General features: G+C 32.2%; 1 protein-coding gene across 1 annotated transcript; it reads left to right on the top strand.

Moving 5' to 3' along the window:
• The first annotated feature begins 1,874 nt into the window (after positions 1–1,874).
• LOC132749901 (GTP-binding protein 2-like) lies at positions 1,875–17,148 on the top strand. Its single transcript, XM_060739820.1, has 12 exons — positions 1,875–2,095; positions 6,171–6,197; positions 6,535–6,719; positions 7,020–7,131; positions 7,732–7,929; positions 8,864–9,038; positions 9,342–9,558; positions 12,867–12,996; positions 13,246–13,304; positions 13,831–14,002; positions 14,470–14,631; positions 15,114–17,148. The coding sequence occupies exons 1-12, from the start codon at positions 2,036–2,038 to the stop codon at positions 15,273–15,275; spliced, it is 1,659 nt and encodes a 552-aa protein (XP_060595803.1). The 5' UTR covers positions 1,875–2,035; the 3' UTR covers positions 15,276–17,148.
• The last annotated feature ends 4,673 nt before the right edge of the window (positions 17,149–21,821 follow it).

The following is a 21,821-nucleotide window of genomic DNA, read 5'->3' as shown; positions in this document are numbered from 1 at the left end:
ATGAAAATATTCTCAAGTACCCCATTGGCAAGAATAAAATAATTTCAATGCTATAGTCCTTGTGAAAATATTAAAGAAACCGGGATGACACTTTTCCCAAAATGAAATGGAAATCAGTCATACACTTGCTTAATATCAAATATAAATATATTTCTTTGTTCTTGCAGGTATCCCTTGAAATACAGTATTACAATGATAGTTGGCCAAATTTTCACAGAGCTTAGATAAACAATAAGTGCTGCTTACTAGTAAAGCATAAGTAAAAAGTTCTGTAGTACTTCTAACCAATTTATATTAAATAAATTTATATAAAATATCATGCTTGAGTGTGTGTATTTGCGTTTATTTATACTCGACACCGGTTGCCCATATGGGCGAGTCCTCCAGAAGAGTTTTAGTCATTTTATTTTTTTGGAGGATAGTGCAATTACAGATACAGAAAGATGCCCCAATTCCAGAAGCTTTTCCTGGTTCTTTAGCATGCCAAGTGTTTAAGCACCCATACATGGGACCTCGATTTAAAGTCTCATCCGAAAGACTGATTAGTAATTTTAGTTGGCCAGCCCGGGAATCGAACCCACAATGTCGAGATTACAAGTCTCGCGCTCTAATCGATTGAGCTAAGCGGGCTGGCTAACATGCTTGAAACCAGAGATGTAGATTTTATCTGTCTGTGTTGAAACTAAGTGTCCATGTTTCCTGTTAATGAAAAAGAAACCACTGCTTAATTGCACAGAGGTTAAGCATATAGAACATGGTGTATAGAATTACCTGAAGATATTGAAAAACTGAAAGATCCTGTACCATAACACAGTCTGTGCCATAACTAAGCTTTCTTGTAGGAATTTTTCAATCATTTTTAATAGTTAACAGAGATGATATAATCCAAATTTTTATGTGTTAAGGTATTGTGTGTCCCATAAACTCTGACTTTTATTTATTTTTCGGCCAAAGGCCGTCTGATTTCACCTTGACTTCCGCTAAAATTAACAGTAAAGAAATGAATATAGGCAGAATTTTCATTGGTCATTTTAACACTAATAGCCTGTTCGATTGATACTTTAGAAGAGCTTCCGTTATAGGTAGAGGTCTGTTCGATTGCGCGATGGCAAGAAGTGTTGGAAAAAGATATAAGTCAGAATAAATATAAAAACACAATAATGATATTTTCTAGATGTTTCTAACAGCTTTTCAATAAATATATGAAATTAAATATGACAGATCGCCATTTTGATACTTTTGCATTCGATTGGGTTTCTCTTCTAAGCTGTTCTAGTCATTATATTCTCCTCTCGAACCGGGCATAAGACAATTGAAACAAACTTTCGACTAATTTACAGTTGCAAAATTCTCCGTGGAATTAGTGTACAGTATTTACTAAATCTTTGTTTTATTATAAATTCCTATTCAATTCAAATTCCATTTTGATTAAAATCAAATAATGTAATATTGTTTAAATCTAAGATGACAATTAATGGGGAAAAACATTGCAGGTAAAAATGAACTGAAATAAAACTAAGGAGGACAAATAAATTTTTCTGTTTTTGGTTAGCATGGTTAGTAGTAGCTTATCCTATGCAAGTTAACAAGTTTGACTTTGGCCGAGTATCTTTTTAAAGATACTTCTTGTTTCTAGATATATGCCTATATTATTTAAATCAATCAAAATACAACTTTAAAAATAGTGTAAATATCAACCACATATTACCTCAGTTAACAATTAATAAATGACAAATTCCTTCCTTATCTTTGTTTATTAAAGAGAATTAAGAATTTTTTCTTTGTAACTTTCTGTAATTTCAGTTCAAACATAAAGGGCCTCATTTCATATTGAAATGCAGTAAGGGCCTCTTGGTTACCTCCCTTGTGTTTATATTTTCATCCGGGTAATGTCTGATGCAATATGGCGGAAAGACGATGTAAGATTTCCAGCTGAATTACTTTCATAACTGATTGAAATGTATTCTGGGGAAATCGCATATCTGAATAGGAAACATTCATTACATATACAGTGGCTTTATTGATAGAATTGAAAATGGAGGATAGATACGAGCCCACAGAAGTAGAATCACTACCTGCCAACTTGCCACCGGAGGTAACGTTTACAGATATTTGTTTTGATTTTATTATGCAAATGTAATATATCATTCGATCTTCGTATAAAATATAATGTAAAACATAAAAAGTATTAGAAATATGCACCCATGTCATTTTGGAAAAGGGAATGTAGATATCTATTTGTCGTAGTAGATCTAGGTCTTAAATTTTGACAGCTGAAGTATACTTGACATGTTGACTTAATTCTTGGACTTAGGTCTACTGGTCGGAGACCATCAACCGGACACTTTTGGAACATTTTTCCGTACAGATTTCATAATTTTTAACCTAGAGACCAAAAAATTTGACACAGTTCAGCTAGGTTCTTCTCCTAACTAATAAACTAGTTTGTTTATTTCTGATTTTATTGACAATTATATCTGAGGCTCAACAAGGAGGGTATCAAAATTACCTAAATTGTCTACACTACAGTACCATGTGTCCGGACAGATATGTACATGATGTGATTTAATTCAGATAAAAGCCTGGGTCTTTTGATTTTTGATTTGTAACATGATATACAATATGTCAGCAATAAATGCTGAAGTTTTGGATATTCTATTATTCACTTTGCAAATGATTATAGCTGGTATATGAGGTCAGACATTGCTTTCTTGACCCCCGAATTTCAACGTTAACATTCTTGAAATAGACATTAAAATATTACCATTTACAGAGGTTGAAATAAATTCATTTACTTAATTTTGAAAGAAACATGCACTTATTGCCTATAAAAAAGTGACTGACAACCACTGAACAAAGAAAATACTAAATTTAGCATTTTCGGGGCCGTCCGGGTTTGGTGGTTGTCCGGTTTTGGTGGTCCCCAACCAGTACTGTACTTAACTTAGGGTCACTATATAGCCACGGTTTGACACTTTTAAGAATTTTGTTTTATTTCTTTTACAGTCTAACCTGCAAAAGACATTACGCATTCTTGAAACAGGGGCTATGCTTACTGTTTCGATAAAAAATTTATTTTAAAAAATCTGCATTTATAAAGAGACTTTCCAAAAATCCAAAAAATGAAATAAGGCTGCTATAGTCTTAAAATTGAACTTCGTCTGCTATTTCACTACTAGTTGGGTACCATCAACCAGACACTTTTTGAACATTTTTCCATACAGATTTCATAATTTCCAACTCAGAGACCAAAAAATTTGACACAGTACAGCTAGGTTCTAATCTCCTAACTAACAAACTAGTTTGTTTATTTCTGATTGTATTGACACTTATTTCTGAGGCTCGTAAAAGAGGGTATCAAAATTAACTAAATTGTCTACACTACAGTACCATGTGTCCGGACAGTTATGTACATGGCGTGATTTAATTCAGATAAAAGCTTGTGTGTTTTTAACATGGTATACAATACTTCAGCAACAAATGCTGAAGTTTTGGAAATTCTATTGTTTACTTTGAAATGATTAAAACTGGTATATGAGGTCAGGCATTGCTTTCTTGACGCCCAAATTTCAACATCAACATTCTTGAAATAGACATAAAAATATTACCATTTACAGAGGTAGAAATAAATTCATTTACTAAATTATAAAATAAACCTGCATTTATTGTTGATAAAAAAGTGACTGACAACCACTGAACTAAGAAAATACTAAATTAAGCATTTTCGGGGCTATCCGAGTTGGGTGGTTGTCCGGTTTTGGTGGTCCCCAACCAGTAGTTAAAAAGATGCTGAAGTTTTGGAACTTCGCCAAAACAAAATGAAAGTAAGCACTTGTCACTTTGTTAACTGTTTAAGCTTTCCATTGTTATTGTCTTTTTACCCTACAAAAGTCGATAAAGTTAACACTTAGATTTTAAAATATAAATAAAAAGACTTTGAGGGGGAACAAGACATAAAAACACCAGATTGGTGGAAATATTTATTATAACTACTGGTTTCAGGTAAGATATACCCCACATTAGAGCTTACGACCAGTAAAGACCAGTTCACGATCACCAGTGACCCCTGGTCGCAGACAATCTGTAAAACGTCTTACGACGGTCATCGGTGATCTTTGACAGGCGCAGGTTTTCTTATTTAGGTCCCACGACCAATTTCAGTCGTAGAGAGGTTGTTGAGCTTGCACAACAATCTCCTTGCGATCAAACAGGTCGCTAGTGATCTTATAAGGTCTTAGGAGGCTGTCGCACGATGGTCGTTCGGAAGTGCGACAATCTTACGACAGTCTTTACAAATTGCCACTAGTCACTGATAATCTTGAGTAGTCTTTAGTAATCATGTGATAGTCATGTGATCGCATGACAGGTCATGGGTAGTCGTAAGTAATCCCACACAATCTTGAGACCATCGTATGTTTTCTTATGACCTGTCGTGCGATTTTCAATGATGACTTGTCTTACGACAGTCGCAGAAGTAAATTTATCTGTGCAAAAATGGTTTTGGTCGCAGACAATCGCTGATGATCGTCAGTTTTACAAGTCGCCGGTGGTCGCAAGTAATCGTAACTTCTAGTGTGACTGGGGTTTTACCAGTATTTATAGCCTAATATTAACACAGTATGCCCTGCTCCTATATTACTAGATGACCATATTTGTTAAAAAAACAAAATTAAAATAATACTATTTATCAAGTGTCAGGGTTATCTTTGTGTCCAAGTTATCTCTTTAACCATTTATCACTGTAACATACAGTCGAGACTGCCTTAGCGACCCCCTGATTTTCCTATATAATTGGTCTGAATTAAACGACTCCCTGTCATATGTGACAAGCAACCCTAATTGTCTGGTCCCAATGCAATGTTTTGTCTGATTTAAACGACTTTCACACCTTTTAATTGTCCGTTAATCAGATAAATAATACCTATTTTAACACCCAGAGGGCCAAAATAATTAAGTCCAATTATAATCCAGTAGCAAACAAAGTCTACACACCTCTGTCTCAATTACACAGTTAACATGTATACAGGTATCGAGTGACGTCACTAAGCGTCTGTTCATGGGAAGCATGATGCAATCGATGTGTGTGTAATGTACATAATGACCTGAGTAAACTGGATTAAGCTTGTGTCAGATTTTTTTTTTAATTATAGAGTGCCAACGGAAGATATTTTAGGCAGCATTTTTTTAATTTACCTTTCTATGGCTGCATAATTAATACGGAAAAAATATTGATACCAAACCAGAAAAAGATTTGGATATGGATATGTTTAACTTTTACAAGTATGGATTTGAATGCATCAAATTCCAGTTAATTTATACCATAAAGATTCAATTTAAATCTTAATACAAAAAATAAAATAAAATTTTATGTGATATACATGCTAATATAATTATATATTTGTTTTACTTCTTATTTTATTTACATAAAAAAAATTTACGAATACCCATGTTTATTTGCAATTGGTTAGATATTATTCCTTCCCACAGTTATGTATGTTAAGTCACAATGGCATATGAGTCCAGTCTCGACTGTATATATATATATGACTGGTTTATGTAATTTACAACATTCACTATTAAATATTCATACACATTATTATTCGAAATCGATTTGAATAAAAAATAACTGAATGTACGCGTGTGGTTGTTCTTTTTGGATTCATATTTTATATTTATTTATGACATGCATTAATACAAAAGCTTTTCTTATATAGTTTGGTGATTGGTTAGAGTGAAATTATATTATAATAATTTCACAGTGAAATTATCCAAATATATATATTTTTTTTTTATTGACACATTATTATAAAATATAAATTTATCAAATGATATTGGTAATTATTACAATATGATATGGGTAATTATTACAATATATAATATTAGGTATAGGGATTGAATTGTTGCTGAGTTTGATTGTCACTGGGGCAGCTAAGGTTGAATTGTCAAAGGATTAAGATGATGCACTGTAAAAAGAATTCTGAGTTTTGTCTGCTGTAGACAACTTTTATTTTAATATAATAATAATGTTCCCAATTCCTGTTTAGTAGTAAAACATAAAACATGATTTTATCATTTACTTTGGTGGCATCGTCATTATAATATATCCTGATATACATGTGTGTTTATAATTAACTTGGAACTTATGTAGAAATAAAATCTATATATTTCAGGTTGAAGAAGGAAATATAGAATATAAGGTATGTGTCACTATGAAAAATTACACTGAACGGTCAGAACTTGACCAAAAAAAGTTAAATTCCCAAAAAAGAACTTACAAAGTATGAAATATCATTTTTTAATTGGTGTATTTCTTAATAAATAAATAACTTGTATTTAGCATAGGAAAGATGTCATTGTTTTACTTATAAATATATGTTTGTTGATATCTTATTTAAAAAATTGTATTAGTATTAAATGTAACATATATATTATTATAATCATAAATCTTCAACTGAAAAAGACACCAGCCAGTGGGAAATAATAATTTATAATAAATAAATTTGTGATAACTGTCTATGTTTCTTCTTTTTAAAGTTAAAACTAGTTGACCCAAGTCCACATAGAATAGAACATTTAGTAACTCAGATGAAATGGAGATTAGAAGAAGGACAAGGGGAGGCAATCTATGAGATAGGGGTAGAGGATAATGGACTGCTGGTTGGTCTGTCACCTTTAGAGCTCCGTGCCTCAGTACATACTCTAGAACATATGGCTGAAAGGTGGGTATGTTCTGTTGAATAACTGAAGATTAACAGTTTCATTGACATATTGCCATTTATTAATTGATAAAACAGTAAATAGCTGGCATGCATTGGATTTTGGGTTATTGATAGATGATCTGTTTTGTGATTGCTATCTCTAAGGATATTATATGAAATATTTTTTTATAAAGGTCCTATTAAGATTGTGTTTAAGAATGTTTTTTACACCTGACCTACATATGTCTTTTAGAAGGAATGCTCTTGTTTTTGTACATGTATATGTTAACAGTTATTTCCAAATGTTATGTTTTAATTCAGACTAGGGGCAACATTAACTATACTGAGGGAACGGTGTGTGGAGGGAGAAGATGGGGAGGAAAACAGAAGAGCATTAGAAATTCTTGTACGCAGAGTCCCAGATGATCAAAAGGTATAATGCACAATCTAGATGCTCGGTTTAGAGTGAATGAATTTGTATACATTTAGAGTACTAAAAGAATTTTATTTTTCAAGGATTTTCAAAAATTTCTTACCAATTTTACTCGGCTGTAGTTTTGTGTACTCTTCTATGTTTTGATCTTCATGCACAACATATGTAATACATTAATTCATGATTGGTCTTGTATCGCTTTTACAATTTTTATTGATATTAAACATTTAGTTTATAGAGAATTTATTGTTAGTTTGATTGTGTAGGAAGCTATAAGTTTATAGACACACTCTGAATCAGTTCTTGTAACCTACAAGTACTAAGCAATGGGTTTAAAGTTTCTTGCTCAAGGAAGCAACAGCTTGCCCCTGCACACGGCCTGCAACTCTTAGATTATTAATCTGATATGTTAACCACTGGGCCATAGAACAACATATAAATATCTAACAAGAGCTAAGAATTTTCAGCTTGAAGAATAGAAAGATATTGCAAATATTAGCATGTAATTGTTGATATCTAAGTCTAAGACTGGTCTGTGTAAAGAAAAGAAAATGTTCCTGATCAAAGAATGAGTTTTTTAATGGGTTGATATATTTACAGTTTATCGATATGAGGATGTCAGTGTTAGGTAATGTTGATGCTGGAAAGAGTACCCTACTAGGTGTGTTAACACATGGAGAACTAGACAATGGTAGGGGAAGATCAAGATTAAACTTATTCCGACATTTACACGAAATTCAGTCTGGCAGAACTTCATGTATTAGTCATGAGATTGTTGGCTTCAATAACTCAGGAGAGGTATTTAATACTTTCTTGATATTTTGGAAAACCTTTGATACAATACTTTATAACACTTTGTAAATGGACTGATAAATCTCTATTGTTATGGTGACTGAAGAGCAATGAAAGAAATATTTGGCCATATGCATCATATGACATTATTATAGAAGGAGCATTGCTTTACTTTATAAGACATTATCTGAATTAAAATATCTTTAGGATTTACATGGTATTTACAGGATAATTTCAGGATTTACTATGCATTTCTATGACTTACTCAGTATTTCCAGGATCTGCTTACTAAAGAATCTCAGTATTTACAATAATTTCCAGGATTTTCTAAATATTTACAGGATTTACATAGTATTTCCAGGCCCGTGTTCACAAAGAAAAGATTAGGATCAGGATCAAGTGATCCTGATTTTATTTTCTTTGTTTTATGTTACTAAAATTTATCGTATTTTGCTAGAATTAAATGGTACATATTCAAAATGTAAAAAATTGCTGATTTACAAAGAAACCAACCTATTTTAGGATAAAATCAACAAATAACAAAACAAATACAAAAATAAGCGGATCAAAATAAGGATCAATTTTAGGATCAAGATCAATATTTGGATCAACTGTAAAATGCCGGTATCTTGCAAAAATAGCAATAAATTTATTCTAAAATTTTATAAACATGTTATATAAGTCCAGTTTTATCAAGTTAATATTAAATATTAAATTATGAAATAAACAATGGATAATATAAAAAAGTAAATTCAAAAATACAATTTACTGGATTTTCCTTATTTTTTCCCAAAAGTGTTCATTTAATTAACATCATTTACATATAAAATCCAGGATATACTCAGTATTTCTAGGTTTCCAATTTCATATTTTCATACTTGTTTTTTTGTTCAACATATGTCAATAAACAATACATATATGAATTTCTTACTCTATATAGGTAGTTAACTACAGTGAATCAAGGTCAGTAGAAGAAATTTGTGAGAACTCAACTAAGCTGATAACATTGATAGATCTAGCAGGACATCATAAATACCTGAAGACAACCATCTTTGGTCTGACATGTTACTCCCCTGACTTCTCAATGCTGGTTGTTAGTGCTAACACTGGAATGGGTAGGTTTTCACAAAATATTCTAGTGATAAAATAATGCAATCTGTATGTTAATGTCTTGTTTTGAAATTTGTAAAGTTTTTCTTGTAAAACATAATCAAAAGGTGTTAAATTCAAGATTTTCAGGATACATTTCACAAACTTTTACTTTAGCAAAGCAATATATCTTCACTTCTTGGAAATGGGGCAAAATGATGAAATAAAACTTGCAGACTAGAGGTAATTAATAAGGTAGTTTTTTGGTAAGCTATTTGTTTGTCCTGGTTTTAACACATGTGCTGATATGGAAACATGATACATTGCAGCTGGTACTACAAAGGAACATCTAGGATTTGCACTAGCTTTAAAAGTTCCGGTGTTTGTTGTGATAACAAAGATAGACATGTGCCGCAAGTTTGTTATACAGAAGTGTGTAACACAGCTGGAGAAAATACTGAAAGGTCCAGGATGTAAGAAAATATCAGTCCGCATAGAATCTGAAGATGATGCTATTACTGCTGCACAGAACTTTGATTCTGAAAAGTATGTTAATATATTCCAGGAAAATGATCAAATAGACTTAAACATGTCCTCTGTGGCAGTTTAATTGAAAACACTTTTACTTTAGTATTTCTTTATGTTTTAATGATAGTTCATGGAGATTTATTTCAAATTTTGTATAGCTTGTAACATATTTCATCCTTCAGTCTTGAGGTTTTCAGTTTATATCCAGGTAAAAAATTTCTTCTTGTATCAGTTAACCAGATCCTGTAACAACACGGTTAACAGTGGTAATTTAAATGACTTTAAACCTGACTAAAGTACATGTACTGTTAAAATATGCCTTAAACAAAAAAGAAGCAAGCAAAGAAAAGGTTAAGGCCAAGGACTTCATGTAAATGTTTAAACATGATGTATTTTTAGCTCACCTGTCACAAAGTGACAGGGTGAGCTTTTGTGATCGCTTTTCGTCCGGCGTCCGTCCGGCGTCCGTCCGTCCGTTTTCCGTCTGTCGTCCGTCTGTAAACTTTTACTTTAAATGACATCTCCTCATAAACCACTAAGCCAATTTCATCCAATGTTCCTTTGGAGGTCACCTTTAAAAACTGTTCAAAGAATTTAATTCCATGCAGAACTCTGGTTGCCATGGCAACCAAAAGAAAAAACTTTAAATATCTTCTTTTAAAAAACCCAAAGAGCTAGAGCTTAGATATTTGGCATGAAACATCTTCTAGTGAGTGTCTACCAAGTTTGTTCAAATAAAAGCCCTGGGGTCAAAATTGGCCCCGCCCCAGGGGGTCATTGATTTTCCCTATATGCATATAGTAAAAACTTAAAAAATCTTCTTTAAAAGAACCCATAGAGCTAGAGCTAAGATATTAGCATGAAACATGTTCTAATGGGTGTCTACCAAGTTTGTTCAAATAAAAGCCCTGGGGTCAAAATTGGCCCGCCCCAGGGGGTCATTGATTTTCCCTATATGCATATAGTAAAAACTTAAAAAATCTTCTTTTAAAGAACCCAAAGAGCTAGAACTAAGATATTTAGCATGAAACATGTTCTAATGGGTATCTACAAAGTTTGTTCAAATAAAAGCCCTGGGGTCAAAATTGGCCCCGCCCCGAGGGTCATTGATTTTCCTTATATGTGTATAGCAAAAACTTAAAAAATCTTCTTTTGAAAAAAACCCATATAGCTAGAGTTTAGATATTAAGCATGAAACATCTTCTAGTGAGTGTCTACCAAGTTTGTTCAAATAAAAAGCCCTGGGGTCAAAATTGGCCCCGCCCCAGGGGGTCATTGATTTTCCCTATATGCATATATAAAAACTTAAAAAATCTTCTTTTAAAGAACCCAAAGAGCTAGAGCTAAGATATTTAGCATGAAACATGTTCTAATGGGTGTCTACAAAGTTTGTTCAAATTAAAGCCCTGGGGTCAAAATTGGCCCCGCCCCGGGGGTCATTGATTTTCCTTATATGTGTATGGCAAAAACTTAAAACTCTTCTTTGAAAAAACCCAAATAGCTAGAGTTTAGATATTAAGAATGAAACATCTTCTAGTAAGTGTCTACAAAGTTTGTTCAAATAAAAGCCCTGGGGTTAAAACAGGCCCCACCCCAGAGGTGTCATTGTTTTTAACTATATGTGTATAGTAAAAACTTAAAAATCTTCTTTTAAAAAACCCAATGAGCTAGAGGTTTGATTTTAAGCAGGAAACATCTTTTTGTTGGTGTCTACCAAGTTTGTCCAAATAAAAGCCCTTGGGTTTAAATTGGCCTTGCCAAAGGGGGGGGGGGCGGAGGTCATTGTTTTTCATTATATGTGTGTAGTAAAAACTTAACATCATGAAACATCTTCTAATGGGTGTCTTCCAAGTTTGCTCAAATAAAAGCCCTGGGGTTTAAACTGGCCCCGCTCCGGGGGCCTATATACAGGTGAGCGACCTCAGGGCCATCATGGCCCTCTTGTTTTCTATTAGTGCATGTATAATACTAGTAGTAGTGTTGCATACAATATTTTTATGCCCCCGCCATGTAATGGCCGGGGCATATAGTGTTACCCTGTTCCGTCATTCCGTCCTTCCGTCCTTCCGTCCTTCCATCCTTCCGTCCTTCCATCCTTCCGTCATTCTGTCATTCCGTCATCATCAGTTTCCGTTCATTATCTTAAGAACGCTTGCACACATTCAACTCAAATTTGACATATGGATATGTCATGAGAAAATACAGGTCAAGTTCGAATTTGGTCATGGTTCGATGATTTTTGGCAGAGTTATGCCCCTTTTACTTTGAAAATAATATGAAATTTCAGTTTCCGTTCATTATCTCCCCAATGGTACAACACATTCAATTCAAACTTGACATATGGATATGTCATGAGAAAATACAGGTCAAGTTCGAATTTGGTCATGGTTCGATGATTTTTGGCAGAGTTATGCCCCTTTTACTTTGAAAATAATATGAAATTTTCTGTTTCCGTTCATTATCTCCCCAACGGTACAACACATTCAACTCAAACTTAATATATGGATATGTCATGAGAAAATACAGGTCAAGTTCGAATTTGGTCTTGGTTCGATGATTTTTGGCAGAGTTATGCCCCTTTCACTTTGAAAGTAATATGAAATTTTCAGTTTCCGTTTATTATCTCCCCAATGGTACAACACATTCAACTCAAATTTGACATATGGATATGTTTTTGGAATGCCCAGGCCAAGTTCGAGTTTGGTCATGGTTCAATGATTTTTGGCAGAGTAATGCCCCTTTCACTTTGAAATAATATGAAATTTACAGTTTCTGTTCATTATCTACCCAACAGTGTTACATAAGCAACTTAAATTTGACATATGGATATGTCAAAGGAATGGGCAGGTCAAGTTGGAATTTGGTCATGGTTTGATGATTTTTTGGCAGAGTTATGTCCCTTTCACTTGAAATAATATAGATACATCTTAGGAATAAGCAGTTTTAAGTTTGAATTTGGTTGTAGTTCAATGATTTAAGACAAACTTATCTTTCCTGAATGTTGGAAAAATTTTGAACTTTCACTTTCAGCACTCTTACTTTTAGCCATTATTTTGGCTACAAATATGCAATATGCTATTTTTAAAAGGTTTAGACTGAATAATTTCAGTGCCTTGAACATTGTATGAAAATGGTTTGTGTTAACATTGAAAAGTTTTAAGGGCTTTGAACTTAAAATGAAAAAAATAATTAAAGCACCATCTGAAATTTTGGCTGCATGCAGGGGCATCCGTGGCATGATGACACATTTCTAGTCTTCTTATAATGGTTAACTATTGTATCTACTAATTATATTGAAAATGAAAATGTGTTTTATTATTTTCCAGAATTGTGCCAATATTCCAAGTTTCTTCTGTAACTGGAGCTAATTTAGATCTGTTATTTAAATTCCTGAATGTTATACCACCATTAAACAAAGAGAGAGACAAGCTTGTACAAGGACCCACTGAATACCAGGTATGTTTATATTGAGTAATAACCTATAACAGGGGAGCTGGATAGAATTTAGAATGCTTATTTTGAGACAGATGTAAAGAAACGTATTTGTAAGTTTTCATTACATTAAGATTCATGATTGAAATTTGTATCTAGTATATATATAATTGATACAATGAAAGTATAGTTATATTTGCTTCGAAATACAATATGAGGTTTTATTACTGTAACTGGAATACTGTGAATCAGTTTTTGAATTTTATATTTCAGATAGATGAGGTATTCAATGTTACAGGTGTTGGAAATGTTGTAAGTGGCAGACTTCATAGGTATGTTTTCAATGTTTCACACTTGTAAAATGTAATGAACTGAATACTAATGAAATATAAGGAAGGCTGCATATAAATTTTAGAAAGGAAGTGTGACAAAAGGAATGTGTTAACATTTAAAATATAAACCTTTTTACAACAACCAACTAGATCATGTTCATATTTTAAAATTTAAAAGATTCATAGAAAACTGTATGGTTGCATGTTAAAAAATTTAACATTAAAGAGGGTATGGAACCTGGTATGGCTGTATTGAGGTTTAAGCTAAAATGACCTTGCAACAGTTCAGTAATTGAATTTAAGATTTTGAATTCACTGGCTAGAATTCCAGTTTTGAATTTATTCTACTATATATTTTACAAAATTTTCAAAAAATTTACACTGGCCCTAACTAATTTTCAATGGCCATGGGCCACCGAGCCAGTTTTAAATTCGATGACTGACAGTTACTTAGGCAAGTCTGTATGGCTGCCTGTATTATTCAGATGATGTGTTTAAAATTATGAACCATTTCCTTATATGACAGTGGTTCTGTGCGTGAATGTGATGATCTGATGTTAGGACCATGTGATGATGGTCACTTCCAGAAGGTGTCGGTCAAAACTGTACATAGACATAGGCTACCTTGTAGGTTGATACAGGCTGGTCAGGCATCTACTGTTGCTCTAGAAAATGTTGAGAGGGAAAATCTCAGAAAGGTATATTATGTCTGTTTGTTTTTCAGTGATAGTTATACAGTTCAGACTTAATTAAAGCTGAATTCATGCCTATAAGCTCGTTTGTTTATGTAGCTGAAGGAAATAAAAATATAGAAGGTCATACTAGATAATGATATTCCAACATTGCTTTATGCCTGCAAATTTTTTTAGAGGTGATTTATTTTATAATCATATTTATTATGTTACCTACAACTTTTATGAATGGTAATATTGATATCCATTGACGCCAAAATTGTAGACATTTCTAGTTTTGGTAATTTCACTAATTTGTTATACTTTGTTTTCCTCAGGCTATTATCTTGAAATTTTTGATCAGTTTAATAAGGTTATTAGAAATGAAATCATGGTTGGACAATTTTAACATGAATTTAGCACCTGTTATAGTACAAACACATTGGTAACTGTTTAAGCTCAGTGTATATACTGTATGAATTATATTTGAACAGGGTATGGTGTTAGTGAGTAAAGAATTGGTTGGATCATGTTTGGAGTTTGAAGCAGATATATACCTCCTGTATCATGATACACAGATCTGTAAAGGCTTTCAGACCACTATACACATTGGAAATGTATGTCAGATAGCCCAGGTTATGACAATTAAGGAAAAGGTGAGGTTTCTGTTTTTAGGACATCCATAATTATTACTACTGTCTTTACTAAACTAGTTGTTTTGTTTCTTATTTTTGAATACATGTATTGTCAAAAAAATTTTGGAATACTGGAAAATTTTTACAAAGATAATCCATAAGTTGATCTCTATATAATAGTTAAAATGTTCTGATTAATAAAGGGGAATGAGCTTTATTTTGTACATCTTTTTGTGAACTTTGAATAAAAATGTTTTTATCCTTCAACATTTTAAGATGTGATAATATTTAAAACATATTCTACGAGAAATTTTCAGTTGGTCAGAAATACTTTATTGAAAACTTTTGGCATGACTGTAAAAGGCTGACCATCAAATTATCTATATATCTACTTAGATATGTTTAGTGTTACAGACTAACAATTACCCTTTTAACTAGCATGAACTATTTTCATTTATATAACAATTTTGTTTTTAATGTGTATGTGTTTCTTTTATATTCAGGATGCTGTAAAAACTAACCACAGGGCTCAGGTAATTTTCAAGTTCATGTACCGACCAGAGTATGTTAGAGTGGGTAGTCGACTGCTTTTCAGACAGGGCACAACAAAAGGTGTTGGTGAAGTTATAAAAGTGCACCCTTATATTGACAACCCTGCAAGGTAAATACACGGTGAAAGTTAGCTTACAGCAGGGTGATACATAATTGCAGGGAATTTTATACTGCCCCTTAACTGCTTGTTTCCATATTTATTATACTGAGTGGAGTTATACCCTTAGAAATATAATCAAAGAGAGATACAGACTCAAATTGAAATTTTTAGCAAATTTTGCATGTTGTGCCAGTCTTAGGTTTATTTTGATAATTTTTTTTGAAGTTTGAAATTCTTATATATATTCTTTTATTGTCAATATTTTGCATTTTATAACATATTTTCTAATTATATTTATTGATGTGTGCTTTTGTTTTTTAGGGGTTTCTTTTTTTAAGAAAATTATCTTCTCATATTGTAACCCATTTGTGAATTGTTAAGTACAAAGAGAGTTGAAAGCTTTAAAAATAATTGTAGTTTACTATATTTTATGATAAATGTAGGCTTATATACAGTTTTAATCTTTTGAGCTTTGAAATTAGTTCTTTTCTCCAAATTTGCCTGTTGGTATGTTTAGACAAAAACATATGTTCTGGTATTTTAAAAGTTGTTACCATTACACCTTTAAATTTTTTGATTAAGTTACTGCCATTAGTAATAATCATAAATCACCATGTATCTTCATTAAATGTTTTAATAAATGATCTCCCTTTCATGTAAACATTTTTATAAATCTCCATATATGTTGAGTGACTTTGTTGTTGTATATCGGCATTATATAGCAAAGAAGAGGGCTTTCATATGATTGTGAAGTGTGGGGCTTGGTGAAGTTTTTTGTTATTTTCTTTGTTAATGATTGATTTAGAGCAAAATAAACTAGAAAATTGGTTTTGATTCTAGTCTTGTAATGCATTAAATGAGACAGTCATAATACTTCAAATTGTTGTGAGCAAGATTAATTTTCTTTGAAGTTTTTTTTTTATATTTAAGATTATGAGAATATTTTTGTATTTTGTCCCTGTTTTCTGTTCATGGTGTGTTTTAGAAATTCTACGATATGTTTTAGAATTTCTTTTAAACCTTACCTGAACTTATCTCTTATTTGTTAATTTTAATTTTTATAATTGTGTCTAGTTTGATAGATCATTTGTAAGCTTAAACCACAACTTGAGTGCTGATTCTGAACAAATATAAATTATTTACTTTGATTATAATTGTTATTTTAATAGTTTTAGCTAGAAAATTACTTTTCATTGGAATATTTCTGCTTGGAATTTAATTATATTCTTTGACATTGGTGCAGTTCTTATAATTAAATATTTTATGTTTGAAGGAAGTTTTGTTCTCAACCTTAAAACATTTTAGTTCTTAAATAAGTATTTAACACATTCCATTTTATTTGCTGACCTAATTAAAATAGAATCTTGAAAATTAAATGAGCGTGTTTTAACGTTAAGTATTTATTGAGAGTTTACTGTATAATTAAGTTGTGTTGACTTTGAAAAATATTCAGCATGACATCAGTTGTATTGTTTTCTTCCTATTTATTTTGTTTGTCTTATGATATTTTATTACAATGCCTCTCTGTTGAGCTTTATGCAAGGTACTAACTAGGTAATAGCAATGTTCTAGTACTGGTTTTATGTACCACAAAATTACGGCTTTCAAAATCTTTAACTTTAATGCATTTTTTATCTTTTTTATTGATCATGTAAAAATATTTTTTAAATGTTGTAACAGTATTGTACTTGATGATTTTTTATTTGTAATAAAACTAACCAAATTTCCACTGTAATGTTCAAGATAATGGATAATTTTTAACTAGACCTATTATAAGAAAACCTTCCTTTGTTTCTAGATTTATTTAAGTCTTGGAATATGTTACTGTATGTCTCATCATTATTATTGAATCCAGTTATTTGAGAATAAAATTTGTTGAAGTTTAACAGCAGAGTTCTTGTTATTTTAATCGGATGGTAACAAGTATTAGAAATAATTTATTTGGTAAAGCTGGACTTGTATGATAATATTTTGTTGTGATATTGTTGGATTATGAAGTGATGCGGACAATTTGATTGGTTTATACAAATTTATTTTAGTTTGATTGTGTTGGAAGCTATAAGCTTATTGAAACACTCTCGAATCCGTTCCTGGAACCAACCAGTACTAAGCAATGAATGTAAAGTTTCTTGCTCAAGGAAACAACGACTTGCCCCTGACAGGGTTTGAACCCATGCGGTCAGCAATCCTTAGATTACTAGTCCGACGCGTTAACCACTCGGCCACGCCGCCACACAATTTGATTGACATCTCTTCTATACTAATGACCATTACACAAAATTCCAGTACAAGCATAAGACATAATTTGGTTTTTGTGAACAGTCAGCCTTTCATTGGTCAATGACTATTGAGGATAACATCCACATATAAAATAATTCTTACTGTTTTGGAATTGAACTTTTGAATGTTGGGAGAATTCAATAGAAATTGTTTACTGTATAAAGCTATATATCTGTTACCCATAGTTTTCAAAAAAAAAAATATTTTTAAGCCCCCGGGCATATATTAATTGATCTATCTATCCGTCCGTCAGTAAGAGGTACATCTAAAACGGCAAGTTGGATTAAGTTCTACCTGTACCAATGACTTCATAATTTACACACTTATCAATACTAAGTACAGCCTTTATGTTTGTGCCTAATGTTTTCATATTTGAAAGGATGATAACTTGCATGGTCTTCTTCCTTTGGATTTAGTTAGCGGTCAGTTCGATCAAGGTCACCTGTGCTAAGAATAAATTTTTACACATTTGCCCATACAGACTTTATTTATGGACACGTTTTTCATAATAGGTAGGAAGATATATGGCATTGTCGTCTAAATTTGGATTGAGTTAGTGCTCAGTGGGTCAAGTTTAGTGTGCCAAAAATAGATTTCTACACATTTGCTGACAGGCCTTTATTTATAGACTGATGTTTTTCATATTTGGAAGGAACATACCTCGGATGGTCCAGTGTTGGGAGTCAAAAGGTCGAGGTCACTTGTGCTAATAATATATTTTATACAGCCTTTGTATTTTTTCCAGTCTCTAAGGTGGTCCTTTAAGTTTGGATGGAATAAACTCCTAAAGGGTTACTGTGGTCAAGTCTTGCATTTGTAAATATTTGATAAAGTTTTATTAATAAGTTGAATATTTTTCAACTTCATTATTTGTGTTTAACAAACACGTTCTTGTTTCGAAAATGAATACTTCCAAACTGGTAGTTTGTCATTGTGTGAAATAAACCAACTTTCTAACAATGTTCAGGAGGAATACTAGTCAGTCAATATTATTGGTTAACAGTATCACTCGTCTAAGAGGTTTACCCCTTGTAAATTTTATTGTACAAACCCTCGGAAGAGTGCTTTTAATGCCCATTCGGTTATCTATTTCATCAAACGCATTTTCAAAAAGGCAAGGACAAAGTTCATACCTTTAAACTAGGAAAAGGTACGTTACATTTCAAGCAGTAAGATAAAATTAATACATGGTAGTCTCTGATATGTGAACAACTTTATGCTGAAAGTATAATAGACAACTTTAATCACTCTAAAACGCATTTGCGTCCCCTTTCTCAAACTGGAAACACTGTCTACTAGTATTTGTTTTTTGCATAGTTGTGCTTACGATATTCAAATATTACAAGCGTAGTATGTACGAAAATGTGAAATTTCAACAGCACACGAGACGTTGTCTACTGTATACAAACGAATTACACAATTTCTAATTCCAAACTTTTAAATTATTCTACATCTACCCAAGTATCTCTGAACAGTAGATTCCTGCAATTTTCTACATTTTATATTGATGACTGAAAAGAAACCACGAAAATCAATAACCAGAGGATATATGTAAAGATTCTATTTTTTTTATTTAAATGCAAACAATACATATAATTATATGAACCGGGCGGGCAACTGTCTGTGTATGCTACATATCATTCACATGCAAATAAATTAACACTATGGAGTTCGATTCTTATCTAAGATTGTACATCCATTAACTCCCAGAGATGATGCATGAGAACTTTAAAGTTGTTAAGGTAAGAACTTTTTAATTTGATCAAGCGGGACAAATGCTTAACAATATCTACAAACATTAAAATTAAAATTACTTTCTTCTGGAGCTTGAAGAAGCAATAGTCTTTCTTTTTTTGGTTGTGTCCCATATTCAAAAGAATTAATAGTTGTGTCACAACTTTTAAGAATTTAGTTATGAAAGTGTTTGTCAACTTTGGAGCAGTGTGATAATTTGTCTATTACTAATATTATTAAATATGTAATAGATAATCCAAAATGATTTACCCAATATTATTTTTTAAAATGGAGGAAAAAGGAATCCCTAAAGAAAGCCCAACACGGCAAAATTGAAAATGTTGCGGGCTCGGTTTGATTGACCCTGTTCATGGACGGTACTGGAAAGTGAGAGTTACCGGCCACGCCCTCTAGAACCGGCTTAAGCAGAATTCAACATTTAACACGAAAATGGTGAAATTTTGAATTTAAAACATCCGCAGATGTGTTCATTCGGCGGTTATCCTGGAACGTTCAATGTGACACAATAGCACCATTTCATGAAAAGCGGCATATGGTCCCCAAGTAAAAGAAGAATGCGTATGCCCAAACGAGAAAACAATGGGCGGAATTAAGATGAATTTAGTCTAATTAACATTATTATGAACTAGGGTTTTCTTAAATCTTAGAAAATTTCACGTGACAGTTGGTACAAATAATTTTAATTTGAGACTACTAAGCGCAGAATTAGATCATTCACTAACCAAATATACATGTAAATCGTGTAGCATAAACAAATAGTTTTACTTTAAAGTATTTGAATATTTTAATCTCATAAAAATGAAGTCACCTTACTATGCTTTCAATAAAATGTACAAGGCTGAATTGCAGCAAAATAGCCCAAAAATTAATCCGAGATTTACTAAAAAAAAGGTTTGCCAAAGAACGACACCTTTGCGTAAATATTCTCATGTACCTTTTTTGGCAAAGCTTCACTTTGGAATCTGTAACATGTACAAGTATATTGCTTAAATGATTTGTTATCTTAATCTTCTTATAAGGGTTTCGTTCGGTCAACAGTAAGTGACAATGAAATAATAATTTTTGATCTCATTACGATCTTTAGTTTTGGCACCAGAACTAACTATATACATGTACATGTTATACGGATTTTATACGCTTTATCGCCCTTAAACAATGCCGAATTGTGGCACATGCAGCTTTTGTCACGTTTTGATATTTTTTATCAAAATATTCATGTAGTTTGTTTTGACTGAGCGATTATTCTCCATGGCGCTATAAGAAAGTCAGCGACATTGGTGAGAGAAAATAGTCCCCGAATTGCAATTAAAGGAACATGTATACTCGTATTATATTGATGTGACTTGTTCTAATTTACCGAATATTTAATTCACTGAGAACAACGGTGTCTTTTCTAAAACTTTAATAATCAAGACAGTTTCAATAGATTGTGGTACTCATTATTATCAGTATCCCCTCCACCGTCTCCACCAAGTTATATTTTTGGTTTTACAATTTTGTCATAAACTGTATCGTCCTTCGCTTACAAGATAAGAATAGTTTTATCTATGTTCCCTATGTCATTTAAACCATGTTTATCATATTCATCGTAGTCGTTATTATTATATTACCATAACTGTTTTATTTCCCTTATTAGCATGATAATGCTCATCATCATGTTTTATTTGATCAGTTTGTATAATCACCAAACCCTTGTCTATCATGACCAATATGTTACTAACCAACATCTTTGCACCGACGCCTTCGCTTTCGTTTCTTCCTTAATTTTCTACCACTTATTCAATGTCATTTATAATATCAAAGCATCTTTATCATTAACTTTAGTGTACGTAGATATTTAACACATTGTATTCTAGTTTTATGTAGATATTTGACACATTTTATTCTAGTTTAAAGAAAACTCTGTCACCCGACAATAATGAGATATTGGAGGGATGTAGACAAAGATAGTCTGTAGTGTGTGTATAATATATTTACCTTTAACTATGTCAATATTTTCTTGTTGATTTCATGACCACTTTAAGTGGAAATCGAGTGTTTGTTTTATGTTCTAAAGGTATTTTCACTTCAGATAATGATTGGGTAAAACAAATATTTTCTTTCCCCCTATCGACAGATAATCTGTCATTTCTCTGTGATCAGCAAGGTGGGTTTAACATTTTTAATTCCACTTAGAAGTCCTTTGATACAGTGTATTGCTGAATGGAACCATTTGTTAAAAACTGATACCGTTTCATATAAGATAATATTTAAACTCTGGAGAGGGAAACAATTTTAAAGGAAATGTGTCATTAAAATAACAGGTCTGTTGGAGGAAAATGGCCGTCTTTATACTTCAGTTTAACTTGTAGCGCATAACATGTTTCACTAGTAGTCTAACAGTTACAAAACCTCTGCTTCTGTTGCAATTATTTTTTCCGGCTATGGACCCGCTGTTTTGATAGATTACATTAAAATTTACTTAAAGTTAATTATTTTTATGACTTATATGAGCTGTGTTTCACTGTACGTGCCTTGCAAGGGA

This window comes from Ruditapes philippinarum, unplaced genomic scaffold, assembly GCF_026571515.1.
Source record: "Ruditapes philippinarum isolate M1 unplaced genomic scaffold, ASM2657151v2 ctg628_1_1_1_1, whole genome shotgun sequence".
In the NCBI taxonomy this organism is placed as follows: Eukaryota; Metazoa; Mollusca; class Bivalvia; order Venerida; family Veneridae; genus Ruditapes; species Ruditapes philippinarum.
This window is presented reverse-complemented; position numbering and strand designations above follow the sequence as displayed.

Excerpts from the sequence above, each read along its gene's own strand:
- LOC132749901 (XM_060739820.1), top strand. The coding sequence starts at position 2,036 with ATGGAGGATAGATACGAGCCCACAGAAGTAGAATCACTACCTGCCAAC. Across the intron at positions 6,198-6,534 it reads AAGGAAATATAGAATATAAG|TTAAAACTAGTTGACCCAAG; the intron begins GTATGTGTCACT and ends TTCTTTTTAAAG. Across the intron at positions 9,559-12,866 it reads CAGAACTTTGATTCTGAAAA|AATTGTGCCAATATTCCAAG; the intron begins GTATGTTAATAT and ends ATTATTTTCCAG.